At 43.6% G+C, this 14,644-nt stretch overlaps 1 protein-coding gene across 2 annotated transcripts in view; it reads right to left on the bottom strand.

Annotated features, from left to right (window-relative positions):
- Positions 1–14,644, bottom strand: part of LOC122807290 (host cell factor 1-like) — a 3,131,707-nt gene that overhangs the window by 342,310 nt on the left and 2,774,753 nt on the right. For both annotated transcript variants that reach the window (XM_044078414.1, XM_044078415.1), the window contains exon 15: positions 12,529–12,716. In XM_044078414.1, coding sequence (XP_043934349.1) covers positions 12,529–12,716 — 188 coding nt within the window. The remainder of the gene's footprint in view (positions 1–12,528; positions 12,717–14,644) is intronic.

Here is a 14,644-nt window from a genome sequence, read left to right as displayed (position 1 = left end):
AGCAGACTGTCAATCCTTGAAAGTCTCAGAGGAGTGTACTTTTCAGCAGCAGAGAAGCTCTGATAGGCTTAACACCCAGACTTGTCTTTTAGTCAGATCATCTCAAGCTGCGTGACAGTTTGTGCATGTGGAATGTGCCCTGAAGCTTTGGAAGCTGGCCGGCTGTTAAATCCTTGGCAGGATATAACCCATATAGCTAAGACTACTGCACCAGTGATCAACATCAGGTTACTTTAAAATTAATTACTGAATAAGCATTACATAAAGCATGTTATTATAAACAACAGACACATTCTTACAGTATCAGTAAATCAACAAGAGAACCTCTGTTAATGGATCCTTTGTTGGGTTTTTCATCTAATCCATTCATCATTTAGCAAAAATTTCAGACATCCAACTACCTGCACTAACATAGCTTCAGTACATGTTGCTGAGTTACTTTTGCTCAATCATCAGGTCCATAAGGCAAGATGCCAAGGAACAGAATGCTGATTGTTTTTGCTTTTTTTCCCATAGAACATCACTATCTGTGAGAAAGTACAGTTTTGTACCTACCATAAATGTAGATGTTCAAGTGTATACCCTGCTGCAGTCATCACACTTGGGTTATCCTGCCGTCAGGCGGTCCCGCAGTCGGCCCGAATTCCAAAGTCTTGGTCCGGCGTCGGTTGCTGTCGCTTCTTCCCTGACGTCAGAGCACCAGGGGTATATCAGAGGCATCCGACGCCATTTTCTTCAGTTTATTCTTGCCCCAGATGTCAGGTGCCCCTAGTAGGTAGGCAAAAAATATATGTGTATATTGTATATATATATATATATATATATATGTATATATATATATATATATATATATATATGTGTATATATATATATATATATATATATATATCTACACATAGCTATATGGAGGGTAACCTGGACTGTAGCAGGGTATACACTCGAACATCTACATTTATGGTAGGTACAAAACTGTACTATGTTCATCGTGTTACCCTGCTGCAGTCATCACACTTGGGTAGAATCCCAAAACTAAGGATGGGAGGTGGAGTCAAACAGGGTTAGAGGAGGCTAGAAGGCCCTGCAAAACTGCAGTGGCGAAGCCAGCTCTAGTCTTAGAGTAAAGTGGTAAGTGGTAATGTTTGGTGAAGGTGTGTACTGAACTCCAAGTTGCAGCTTCCAGAATATCGTTGGTTGGCACCCCCCTGAGGAAGGCTGTAGATGTAGCTGCTGCCCTGGTGGAGTGGGGCCTTATGATAGCAGGAACTGGTTTTCCATGGTGGGTGTAGCAATAATGTATGCAATGACCTATCCATTTGGAAATGGTCTGTTTTGAGATAGCCTTTCCTTGTGATGCAGTAACATAGGATACAAAAAGCTGGTCAGATTTTCTGAAAACCTTAGTTTTATCCAAGTAGTAACGTAGCTGCCTGTGAATGTCCAAGGAATGCAGGAGTCTTTCTCCTTTGTTCTGTGGAATTGGAAAGAAGGTGGGTAAATGGATGGTTTGATTTAGAGCCACACTGGATACCAACTTAGGCATAAAGGAGGGGTTAGTTAGTAGGGACACTCTGTCTTGATGAAAAAAGAAGAAAGGCTCTACTGCCATTAGTGCCTGAAGCTCTGAAACTCTTCTAGCTGAAGTAATTGCTAGTAGCAGGGCAGTCTTCCATGATATAAACTTTAAGTTAGATGAGAAAGCTGGCTCAAAAGGAGGTAGCGTGAGTTTTTCCAGAACAAAGTTGAGGTCCCAAGTAGGTGTTGGTGCTCTCCTGGGAGGCCTAATGTTTTTGGCCCCTCTGAGAAACTGCCTTAGAAGTGGATGTGAAAATAAGGGAGGATCCGTGTTGTAGTGAGCAGAAATAGCTGAGGCATGGATTTTAATAGATGAAAAAGAAAGCCCTTTGTGTAACATCTCAGTTAGATATTGCAGAATCTGAGGTATGTCATGCTGAAGGGTATTTTGGCCTTTAGCTTGGTTCCAGACGCAAAATCTTTTCCATTTGTCTGAGTAGGCATTCCTGGTGCTGGGCCTCCTGACCTCCAGAATAACATCCATAACAGCTTGTGAGAGAGGAGTTGGCTGGTTGTTTAGGTGATTTGCCATGCTGCCAAGTTTAAGGTTTTGAGCTGGCTGTGTAGAATCTGATTGTCTTGCTGTGAGAGCAGGTGGGTAATTTGTGGTAGAATCCATGGTGGGCCCTGGACCATATTCCTTAATAGTGGGTACCAGTGCTGGCGTGGCCAGTTTGGGGCAATGAGTATCATTCGGGGTCTCTTCATCCTGACTTTCAGTAGCACCTTTGTGAGAAGGGGTAATGGAGGAAAGGCATATACTGTTAGCATTTTCCAAATGAATGAGAGTGCGTCCACTTTCCATGCTTGATGGTGAAAAGTCCTTGTGAAAAATTTTGTTAGCTGATAGTTTTGAGGGCTGGCAAACAGATCTATGTCTGGGAGCCCCCATTTTTGAGCTATCACTGCGAATACTTGTGGATCCAGTTTCCACTCGTGGGGATCCATGATGTTTCTGCTTAGGTCGTCTGCCAATGTGTTCTTTTTTCCTGGCAGGAATTGAGCTTGAAATTGAACTTGGTAAGCCAGTGCTGTGTTCCACAAGGTCATTGCTTGCCTGCATAGAGGGTAGGAGTGTGTACCCCCTTGTTTGTTTATGTACCACATTACTGTGGTGTTGTCTGTCCTTATGATAAGCTGTCCTGCATGTAAGAGGTCCTTGAAGGCTGTCAGAGCATTTTGTACAGGTAGCATTTCTTTTTGATTGATGTGTAGATTCCTTTGATCTGCTGTCCATATGCCTTGAACGCACCGTCCTGCCATGTGTGCCCCCCAGGCATAGTCCGATGAATCTGTTGTCATAGTTTGCCTGGCTGGGGGTAGGGTGAAAGGCTGACCCTTGTTGAGGTGACATGCCTGTGACCACCACAGAAACTCCTGTTGAAGGCAGGGAATGAGAGTTATCATTGTTTCCAAGCTGTGGCTGTGTTGAGTCCATACGTTTTTTAGGTACCATTGTAATTTCCTCATATGCAGTTTTGCAAATGGTATTAGTAGTATGCAAGATGCCATGAAGCCCAAGGCCTGCAGAATTTTTCTTGCAGGGAGTTGGGTCTTTGTTGCCATTGTTCTGAAGTATTGAGTTAATTGTAGTTGTTTGTCTGGCGTCAGACAAGCCATCTGGGCCATTGTATTCAAGCTGGCACCCAGGAATGTCATATTTTGTGAGGGCACTATTTTTTATTTCTTTTCGTTTACTGTGTACCCTAGGCAACTTAGAAGATGCTTTACAAAAGCCAGGTGTTGTAAGAGAATGTCCTTGCTTTGTGCTTGGATAAGACAGTCGTCCAGGTATGGGTATATTTGAATTCCTCTTTGTCTGCAGTATGCAATTACTGGTGCCAGGCATTTTGTGAAGACCCTGGGTGCAGTAGATAAGCCAAAGGGCAGTGCAGAGAATTGGTAACGGGTTGAACCTGCAATGAAACGGAGGTATCTTCTGCAATTTTGTCTGATAGGGACATGCAGGTATGCCTCCTTGAGGTCCAACGTTACTAGCCAAGCTTTCTTGCCCAACATGGGAAGAAGCTGCTGTAGTGTTAGCATCTTGAATTACGGTACTTGCAAGAAGGTGTTTAAAATTGAAAGGTCCAGAATGGGTCTCCAAGCATTGTCCTTTCTGGGGTCTAGAAAGAGCCTTGAGTAAAATCCTTGGCCTTGCTCCTGTGTAGGTACCAGTTGAATGGCTCTCATGTCCATGAGAGCTGTAATTTGGTTTTGTGCCTCTGCCCATTGATTTTGTGGCAGGTTTGGCATTCCTTTTATCCTTGTCAAGGTGTGGAAATGGAATTTGTATCCGTGTGAGAATGTCTAGGACCCATTTGTCCTTTGTGACGATGCGCCAGTTGTCTGCAAAAAGTGCTAATTTTCCTCCCAAGGGAGCTGCCAAGAGAGTTTTGCTTGGCAGTTTGAGGTTTAAGTCATTGTGTTTGTCTTCTAGTAGTTTGGGACCTGTCTTCTCCTCCCTTCTGTGTTGCAGTGCCCCATTGGCGAGGTTTGTAAGGGGTTTGTGCTTGTCCTCTGCCCTTTGGGCACTTGTATTTACCCCTCTGTGGTCTGTCAGAAGCTGGAAAGGATCAATTTTCTGTTGGCCAATTTCTGCTGAAGCGTGGGGGCTGTACCTGTAAGAAATCTTTGACCGTCTGCATAGATTTTGCCTTATCCTCCATTTTCTTTAAAACCTCCTCTGCTTTAACCCCAAATAAGACATCCTGCTGTAAGGGTGCATCCAGTAACTTTGCTTTAACATGATCAGGCAGAGATTGTTCCTTTAACCAAGCATGCCTACGTATAACAGACCCAGTAACAGCTGCTCTAGAGGAAGCTTCCAAAGCATCAAAACCACATTGTAAAGTATGTTTGCCCACCTGTTCAGCTGCATGTAACAGATTGTGCATTTCCTTGAATTCAGACTGTTGAGGGTGCGTGCCCATCTTTTGTTTTATTTGAGACATTAGGAATTGCTGGTATTTAAGCATGTGAAATTGACAATTTAGTGCTCTCATAGCTAGAGTAGTTGAGGTGTAAACCTTCTTCCCCCACCAATCTAGCGCTCGGGAGTTCCTTTCTGAGGGTACAGGAGTTTTAGCCATAGAAGCCTTAGCCCCATTGGGACACTGGGAGATTGTCTCTGGATCAGCAACAGGGCTTTTGTAAAGGAATTTGTGAGAGTCAGGCACTCTATAGTATCTATCTGGTTTGGCTGGAGCAGGAGGCAGAGAATCTGGATTTAGACTAGATTCTAAGAAAACATCATCCACAATGTCCAAAACTGGGGGGATAGCAAGTGGTCTGTGCTGGGGGAGTAAAAGAAACTCTCGGAGCCTTTTCTTTGAGTCGGAGTAGTCCTGACTTTCCCAGTGGAAATGTTCCCTCATGGTATGTAAGGTTTCCCCAAAGGAATAATCTTCAGGGGGAGAAGCTGAGGGAATGGAGTCTTCAGCATCAGAATCTTCATAAGGGGGAAAGGAGTAATCCTGATCCTCAGAGGAGCCTGAGGAAACAGACACTTGATCAGAGGAGGCATAATCCTCCTCTTGTCTATGCCTTTTGTCGGGGGGGGTTGGGATTACCCCTGATCAAAGAAATAAAATCTTCAGCCATTTTAAGCATCTGTTTCTTTTGACCTGGAGACTGAAGTGTAGGCTTTTTTGGTTTCAGAGGAGTCTTAAGCTTAGCGTAAGATTTTATGGTGAGAGTAGTCTGTCTGAAGACACCTTCAGAAACCGAAGGTGTTTCTACAGCACCGGCTTCCCCTGCTGCAATGTCGTCGGTAGGGCTTAAAGAAAATGGCTGCGTCAGCCTAGAACTCTCTGCTGGGGGATCCGAAGTGGTCTGGGGATCCAATTCAGCGGTAGCCAGGGGCTGCGTAGGCGCCTCACTGAAAACCGGAGAACCGGCGACCTGCCCAGCCGAGGCCTCGGAGTCTGGCTTGGATCTAGGCTGTCTGTCTTTATCCTTGCGTTTTTTATGCACGCTGGTAGTCGGTTGCTCCGACGGCATGGTGTAATTAAATTTTCTACCGAAGTAGTGTCATGCAAAATCAAAGCGTCGCTTTATAGCTCGCTTATTGAACCTAGCACAAAACCGTCAACCAGTGACGTCGTGGTCTGGGCCTAGGCAAGGTATACAAAAAGAATGAAAGTCCTTATGAGGTATTTGCTTCCCACAAGAAATGCAATTATTAACTTTTTCTGACATCGGACTGAGGCAAGAAAAGGTTCCCCAACGGAGTGCTTAGCTTTGAAGACTTTGGACTGAAACTCGATTTGAAAATCTCAGGTGTCGTCCGACCGTCACTTGCGTACTGCTTCTGCTTCGGGCACCGCGCGGCAAGAAAGACTGAAGAAAATGGCGTTGGATGCCTCTGATATACCCCTGGCACACTGACGTCAGGGAAGAAGCAACAGCAACCGACGCCGGACCAAGACTTTGGAATTCAGGTCGACTGCGGGACCGCCTGACGGCAGGATAACCCAAGTGTGATGACTGCAGCAGGGTAACACGATGAACATCTAGTAGGTATAAGAAGCAGAACTCACTGGTGAGTAAAAGGTCTGTAGATGATTCTGAAATAGAAGCTGAGTTTGAAGAAGGCATTGATCAGTACAAAGCAATTAAGATGTAAATTTATTTAGTAAATTCGAGTGTAATAGTAGTTATGAAACCACTGATCCATCTGAAAAATTTTAATATAGTGAAGATAAAACAATATGGCCACTAGCTAATTCCTGATTTTAAATTGTACTGTAAATAGTTAAATAGTATGTTTAAATGTTTTTAAAGAGCAATGTTAAATAAATCTGAAGATCAAGACTAGATAGAATATTTTATGATATATGGATTGACATGCTTAACAACAGCAAATTGTTGAAAGTTAAATGTAAGAATTAACTGTCTGACGTGAATTAGTTCATTAGTATTACATTAAGATTTAATTATAAAATGGTAGTAGCAGCAATTACTGCCTACACCATGCATGGGGATAACCCACTATGTAAACATGAAAATGTTGTTCATAATGTTCCTTAAAAGTGGTATTTTTCCACCTGAACCTGGTGATAAGACAAGGAACCAGAAGGGAGGCATACAGGAGTCTCCAGTGTCACAGGGGAAACAATGCACCCATTTCTACCCCCACTTAACTTGCTGAACCACGAAGGAGGAGGACAGGAGTGCATTCTCTTAGAAGTCAAGTAGGCTGCTCTTCGCAATAGGTTCATAGGTTCATAGGTTTATACTAGGCTATCTGCTCTAAGGCATTTATAAGCCTAGCCCAAATTTTTGTGGCTTACGCCACCCCTTATATGAAAAAATACTGTGCCCATTAGTTTGTTGTGCCTCTGTCCAGCAGTGACACAGATATGATTCCCGGGGTAAACCTACGATCTCCCATCCACAGGTCTAGATTTCTCTTGAACAGAGTCAGCGAGGTGCTCTGCCTCACATGGACCGGGATTTTATTCCACTCTCTGAGTGATAAATCTATCCCTCTAGCACGTCCTATTTATATCCGTGCTAAGGTTTAAGTCGCTTGCTCTAGTGGTTTTGGTGGATTTGGATTTTTTGAGGTGGAGCATGTCCATTAATTCCGGGTTGGACATGGCCTTGTATGTCAGGCACATGTCACCTCTGAGCAGACGGTATGCGACTGAATAGAGCTGGAGTTTCTTCAATCTGGCAGCATATGACAGATTTTGGAGTCCCTTTATCCTTTTGGTGAGGAACTTTTGGGGTCTCTCCAATTGCTGCAGATGTCGGGTGAGATACATCCCGAATGGGGCATTGTACTCGATCATTGGTCTGATAAGTGAAGAGTACAGGGAACAATGACCTCACTAGATCTGGATGTGAATCCTTCATGATCAGGTGGGCAATGTAGAAGGTCTTTCTAACCACTTTAGCAAGGTGAGTGTGCAAAGAAAGGCCACTGTCAACCTCGGTCCCCAGGTCCCTGATAACCTCTTCTGTGCTTAGTGGATTGCCACCTATATGGTAGCTTGGGGTTACCTTGTTTTTCCCGAAGGGTATGACTATACATTTTTTGGTGTTTAACTTCAGGCCATGGCTCTGGCACCAGCTATCTGTTTCCGTGAGTCCCTTCTGAAGGATATCCGTGTCCGATGCACTTTCCACTATGGCACCCAGTTTGCAGTCGTCTGCAAACTTTGTCAGCCAAAGTCCTCCCATGTTGGCCTGTACTTCTGAGAAGTAGATGCCAAACAATAGGGGGCCAAGGACCGAGCCCTGTGGGACACCACTTGTGACCGGCTTGGAGTCTGACACAGCGCCAGCAACTCTATCCTTAAGCCAGTTTGCAACCCATCTTGTGACATATGGGTTTACATTTAAGCTGGTAAGTTTTTCTACAATACCTGAGTGGGGTATTGTGTCGAAAGCCTTTGCAAGGTCAAGATAGGCTGTATGGACTGCCTTTCCCTCATCAATGGCCTTGGTGACTGTTTCGAAGAAGTCGACCAAGTTCAAAAGGCATGATCTTCCCTTGACAAAGCCAAACTGGGTCGGGTCCAATGTCTGCAAGTCCCCTATATCTTTGTTTATGAGCTCCATTATGATCCTCTCCATAGCTTTGCAGACTAGACTTGTTAAGCTTATGGGGCGGTAATTACCAGGGTCCGTAGAGGCGCCGCCTTTGTGGAGTGGGACCACAGTTGCCGTACGCCACTCCTTGGGCACGTATCCTGTGGTAAGGCTGAGATTAAACAGCTGCCTTATGTGCGGGTTTAATTAGTCATTTAGCTCGTGTAGCACACAGCCGGGGACACCATCCGGTCCCATTGATGCTGTGTTTTTAGCTTTAGAGAGAGCAGCTTTCACCTGCGCATTTGAGATGTCCGGGAGGCTACACTCGGCTGGGATAGTTATCTCTCCTTTAGGGGAGAGGGGGTGAAGTTTGCACTGAACCTGTCTGCCAGTATGTTGGCAATATCTGTGGGTTCAGTGATTTTTGTATCATTTTGGACTAATTCTGAGCATATCTGGGAGTTTCCACCCAGGTTCCTAACATAGCTGAAAAAGGCCTTATGATTGTCCTTTGAATCCATGGCAATTTTCTCTCAAAATTGGCCTTAGTTGATTTTATGAGTGCTCGTATTTTTTACTAATAATGATCAGGGGTGACTTCCCTTTTATGGATTTTGTTCTATCATGTAATAGCTTTCTCCTCTTATTGTAAAGTTTGTTAATGGCTGGGGTCCACCAGACTGGACGTTTGCCCTTTGTGGAAAGAGTCTTGGTTTTATTTGGGATTGCCTGATCCATGCAGTCCTGGAGGTGTTCATAGAAGGCATTTGTAAGGGCTTCCGCAGCTTGGGTTGTGGTTTCCTCTGGCTCAGGGGCCTTGAAGGATACCACACCAGTCTTGAGTAGTGTGAAGTTTGCTTTAGAGAAGTTCTTCACTATGGTCTTTTGTGAGTGTTAGCCAACATGGTCACAGCCTTGCATAAAATAGATATACATGTGTTCTAGCTGGATGAGTGACTTCTGGTTGCCCTATCCGGAGACCTTCTGGAAATTTCCACACAGCGGGTGCTTCTTTGCAATTCACAGGGAGATGACAGTAAATTCAAGGAAGTCCTCCCCAAGTCCTACTTAGATTATTACTTTTATCAGAACAAACTTGAACATTTTTTTGGTGTTGGTCATTCTGTGTTCTGTACATTGCAATGTAATTCTTTTGGAAGACAATGGCCAGGCATGACTTCCCGGTATGCAACTCCAGAAAAAGGTTAAAGCAGTAGCTCAATGTGTATGGGAGACATACTATTAAATGAGTTCTGCCTTCCTACAAAGGTGTATGACTCTGTATCCCCTAGCTTCTTGGTCACCACATGACCGATCAAGTTATCTGATCAGATGTGCAGGGGTCCTGGGAGTGGCTCTGTCTCCTAAGAATTGAGACCAGGTAGATACAGATCTCCTTTATAACAGAGAAACACTCTTTGCACCATGTGGGAACCTAAGGGAAGTGCTGACTATCCCCCACTACAGAGATGGTAATAAGGCTATGAAACAAAATGGAGGCCTATCTGCACGTGGTGCCTCTGAACTCAATAATGCATCAAAATCTACTCTTAACATCCCCATCCCTCAGGCAAGCAAATGCCACCATGAAGACTGTGGCAATTACTGAATCTATAAGGCATACCAGAGTCTTAGCTTGGTTCCTGTGTTGTTTCTGCGTATAGCTGCCCAAAGTCATTACCTTTTGAGGCCTCTCCAAGGGCAAGAATGACCAACACAAAAAAATGTTCAAGTTTGTTCTGATAAAAGTAATAATCTAAGTAGGACTTGGGGAGGACTTCCTTGAATTTACTGTCATCTCCCTGTGAATTGCAAAGAAGCACCCGCTGTGTGGAAATTTCCAGAAGATCTCCGGATAGGGCAACCAGAAGTCACTCATCCAGCTAGAACACATGTATATCTATTTTCTGCAAGGCTGTGACCATGTTGGCTAACACTCACATAAAGACTCTTGTCCCCAAGAAAAGCCTAAGTGACATCACACTGCACTGTGTACCCAAAGCAAACTGGAAGAAGGGTATGCACCCCGAATATTGATGTGTCAAAAGGTATCCATCTTGTCAAGTAAACATCAATCCAGGTGCCTTCTGGCAGCAAGGGTATGAAGTCCTGCAGGCTATCTAACAGATGTGCTAGCTGAAGTTGCTATATGCAGAATGGGACAAAACTCGCCCATTCCCTTTATAACCAGGAATATGTACAAGACAAATCTTTCTGATCTTCTTTCAAAAATGTTACAACCTCTACAGCCTCTCTGTACAGCCTCTCTGTAACAGAGTCTGAGCCTGTTCTAACAGCAACACTAAGACAGACTTATCTACCAGCAAAACACTTTCTAGTTAATACTGACGAGCTAAGCAATGGCCACCAGTGACCATTGCTAGAACCCTTCCTTCCTCTGGGATGGTTCTCCAAGCCAGAACAAGCTCAGAGACTCCTCTCCACCCAGTGGAGGACCCAAGCCTGATTCAGGACTGAAGTAGAGTAATCAGTGGGGCTGTTAACTTGGGTGACTTGGCTTGCAGTGGAGGGGGAAAGTCTGCATGACCTCTCAGAATCTTCTTCTGGTGGTGAGGAAGCATGTTCCTCTTTTAAGGGTGGCTAGCCTTACAAGGAAAAGTAAAGGCACATAAACAGTGCATAAATACCCTCCATAGAGGTAAGGACCTGCATTCTCCTCAGGATGTTATCAATCAGGTCCTGAGTGGGCTGGCAGAAGAGCACTTTCCACAAGAAATAGGTATCCAGGATCTTGTTTCTGACTGCCTCATTAAGAATGTGCAACGTCAGCCATTTATTAAGAACAAGAATACATGTGTGTCTGCAGCACTATTCAATGTATCTACACAGTCAGCTTTATGGTAGTTGACATCCACAGACTGAGTCCTAACAATGTCCTACTTGACTGCAGACTCCAGGATCTCATCCAATTTATGGTTTGGCCTTCTAAACATCAAGTGGACGTTGTCCTGGGGCAAGTGAGGAAAATGAGAGCGATTAGCTATAAACTGGCAAAGTAGCAAACCCTTCCGCCACACCTGTCCAAATGCTTAGGCTCTACATTAATTGACAAGATGCCAAAATATGTGGTTGTGGCACCTATAATCAGCTGAAGACACTGTGAAGGAATCAGCACCAGGAAGTTTGTAGAACTAATCTTCCCTCTTAAGTAGGGAGTTGTAGAGAGCACCCACTTTCCTCAGAACCAAAGAAACACAAACGGGCTGACTCCAGAATGCACCTACAATGAATGCCTCTAAAACAGGGATAACCCAGGTTTTTTTTAGGTCTCTTCCCAATACGCTATTTTGTTTTTTTCTGAAGAAAGTGTAATAGGGACTCAAGGAGTCTAAGTTGTTCCTCTTAAACCTAACGGCCTTCCCAAAGGAGGGATCTTCCGGAGCAGAGATGGGGGTAGGGTAAGTAAAATCAATGTTCTTTTCCATCTCAAAGGCAACAGCCTTGAGATCTTCTGACTTTCACAGGAGCCTGGTGTGAGGAATCCTGTACTCCTTACTACCTATGGCAGTAAGCTCAGGCAAAATGACACATGAGGATGAGCAAATGATTGATGCTCTCTGGGAGCAGGCTAGGTGACTGGAAAGTAGCACTTGACAGCACAATCAGACAATGGTGGCATACATTAGAAAGACATCTGCTTTGCACCTGAAGAAGGTTTCAGACCATATTTTCTAAGTGTAGGACCTCACTCCATTGACTAGTATTTTAAGCAGATGTCAAGCATCTGATGTATACTATTTGAGATAAGCCCTGATGTGTGACAACCTGATGAACCCTTCTCAAGCAGGACTGGGGGATCCCTCAGAAAATAAGTTATTTTTCATGAGTATTGTTGATCCATGACTGGGGATTCAGGAGACCTACTTGATAGGATTCGGCTGGCTGACCCTCAGCTATTGCTCATCAACAGGGATGCACCCTCCATTGTTGGAGTAGGGAAATATGCCACTTCTCATTCACTCTTCTTCTACAGAGGTGGAGAATGGTTATGGATGTTATGTACCTAAAGCAGAGAACAAGCTCATCATTAGACTTACTTCTAGGATGGTCAAGCCTCAATCTATTCTCTCAGTGCTTGTCTTTATGGTGATGCTCTGATTTACAACTAAGGCTATCAAGAGGATGTGGTGCCAGTCTAAGCATGAACATCTCGCAACAGCTGCCATCTTTTTAGACAAAATATGGAAAAGATTTTCTCTTCTGCACCTTCAACTGGTAGAATTAAACTTTGACAAATGGTAGGGAAGATGAATTCAGACAAGGTCCCATTAAGAAAAACCTTCTGTGTTCAGTCTTTTGTTCTCATGTTCATTATCAGATGATCAAACGTGGCAAAAATGTAGATAAAAATACAGGATCAAAAACAAAAATAAATTAAAATAATGCACATACCTGAACACACGTCAGTGGTGTTCTTGTTGCAGCAGTTAGTGTAAGCCCTGCATTTGGTGTTGCGCTGACAACTTGCCTCGGCACAGTAGCAACAGTAGTAATACCAGAGCTAAGAACAGAAGAACCTGTATGAACTCCTGAGAGGGAAGATGCCACACTTCCTGTGACTGTACTCAAGGTGGAGACACCTAGAATAAAAACAAAATAAATTTGAGTAAATATGTCAATACAATAAAACTTTTTGCCACCTTTCCAGTTCAGCAAACATAGAAACATACTTAAAAAAATGCTAATCACAAGACCCAGAGTTCATTCACTGGCATTTACTGTTTCACTTACCACCTGAAGGAGGAAAATGTGCATGGTGGATCCTCTAGGATTGCCAACTACAGGGATGGCCTTTCTTTTATTATGCTGCCCAAAATCCCAAGCTGGTACCAATTCAACAATCATGTCTGCATTTCTCAGGGCACACCCTACCACAGGAAATCCATTAAAGTTGTGGCAGTGCTGAAATCTCCTTTCACACCAAATAAGAAGCTAACCATCAACTTTTCACCTGTTTCACCACTGTAGATTCTCCAATATTTCATCAATGATCAAGCCTAAGTCGCTAGTAGACTAGACGGTTACTCTGCCTACATGCAAATAGGTAAGCATTAACAAAAAAAGTTCTGACAATGTGGAAGATCCTCTCAAATCTTTTCCTAGCCAAGTAGTAAAACTTGAAAGCTTATTCTACAACTATATAGTGAATATATTCTGCTACTAAGCCTTGAAAATAGAAATGCCTGTGAAAATCCTGCGATGTCAAAGCAGAGATGATTTCTAAAACTAATCTTAAAGACAACCACATCCTATTTTACAATTACACCTTTAGATGAACAGCTTTAAGTATATGTATACTCTATTAGTGGATGAACAATCCAACGCTTGGTGAATTCTGCTTCACAATGATAGAAGGAGACGATATGCAAGGATCAAAAAACAACATCGGTATGAATGCTTAGCCGCCACAAGCCTGTTATCCCTGTGGTAACTCTTTTGACACCACCTGCTTAAAACCCAAAAAGCCAGAAGGATCGTGAGGCCCCACTTTCACGGTCTGTATTCATACTGAAAATCAAGATCAAGTGAGCTTTTGCCCTTCTCCTCCATGGGAGGTTTCTGCCCTCCCTGAGCTCGCCTTAGGACATCTGCATTACCCTTTGACAGGTGTACCGCTGCAGTCAAACTCCCCACCGGACACTGTCCCGGGAGAGGGTTGCACCCGGATGCCCGGGCACTTGGAGCCAGAAGTGAGAGCTCCTTTGGGGCTCGCCCCCCCTGCTTCACTGGATAAACGTAACAGAATAGGGAGGGGCCAAGAACACATTTGGACTGCAGGCTACTGATTGCCTTCCCTATCAGGGATTAATAGTAGAGTATAGACAAACAGAATGAGATAGGGGAATCCTAAATGAAAGACCTACACTGAGATTTTAATTGAATTTAGAACAGAAACTATTGTCAAAACAGGGATAGTTAATAAGGCATATAAAATGTTTCACAATAAATATAAGAATTAATCAAACGAGATCAGAAAGACTGGGACGAGAGATCAGATACAAGATTCACAAGGAAGCAATGGGAGGACATATATATGAGTATAGCTCCCAAACATGCAACAAAGTCTAAAAGATTTAGGATTTTTGCCTAGAAGTGTCTGCACAAATACTTTTATACCACAAGCAGAGACTAAAGAATTTTTCCTTATGCAGATGGCAAATGCTGGAGAATGATGGAGATGAACGAGGTAACTGGGAACATATGTTTTGGGAGTATAATGAGTTGGCATACTTTAAAAGTTCCCTACAGAGTACTCTGTCAGGCATGCTGGGCAAGCAAATGAGTGTAACTAAGAAAGTTATTTTTTGAGCTGAGATACAAGATCTGAATTGCTTACCTATGGTAAGGCCTTGTTAAATTTAATGCAGGTGGCTACCAAGAAAAGCACTTACTAGAAAATGGGATGGTGAATATTCTAACAGAAATAAGAAAACAGAAAGTGAGGAATTTGGAAAGAGGTAGGAGCAAGTTACATAGAAATGGAAACTGTGGGAACAATACATGCAGA

The sequence above is a fragment of the Protopterus annectens genome, chromosome 7.part0, assembly GCF_019279795.1.
Source record: "Protopterus annectens isolate FY-2018-M chromosome 7.part0, PAN1.0, whole genome shotgun sequence".
Classification (NCBI taxonomy): domain Eukaryota; kingdom Metazoa; phylum Chordata; order Ceratodontiformes; family Protopteridae; genus Protopterus; species Protopterus annectens.
This window is presented reverse-complemented; position numbering and strand designations above follow the sequence as displayed.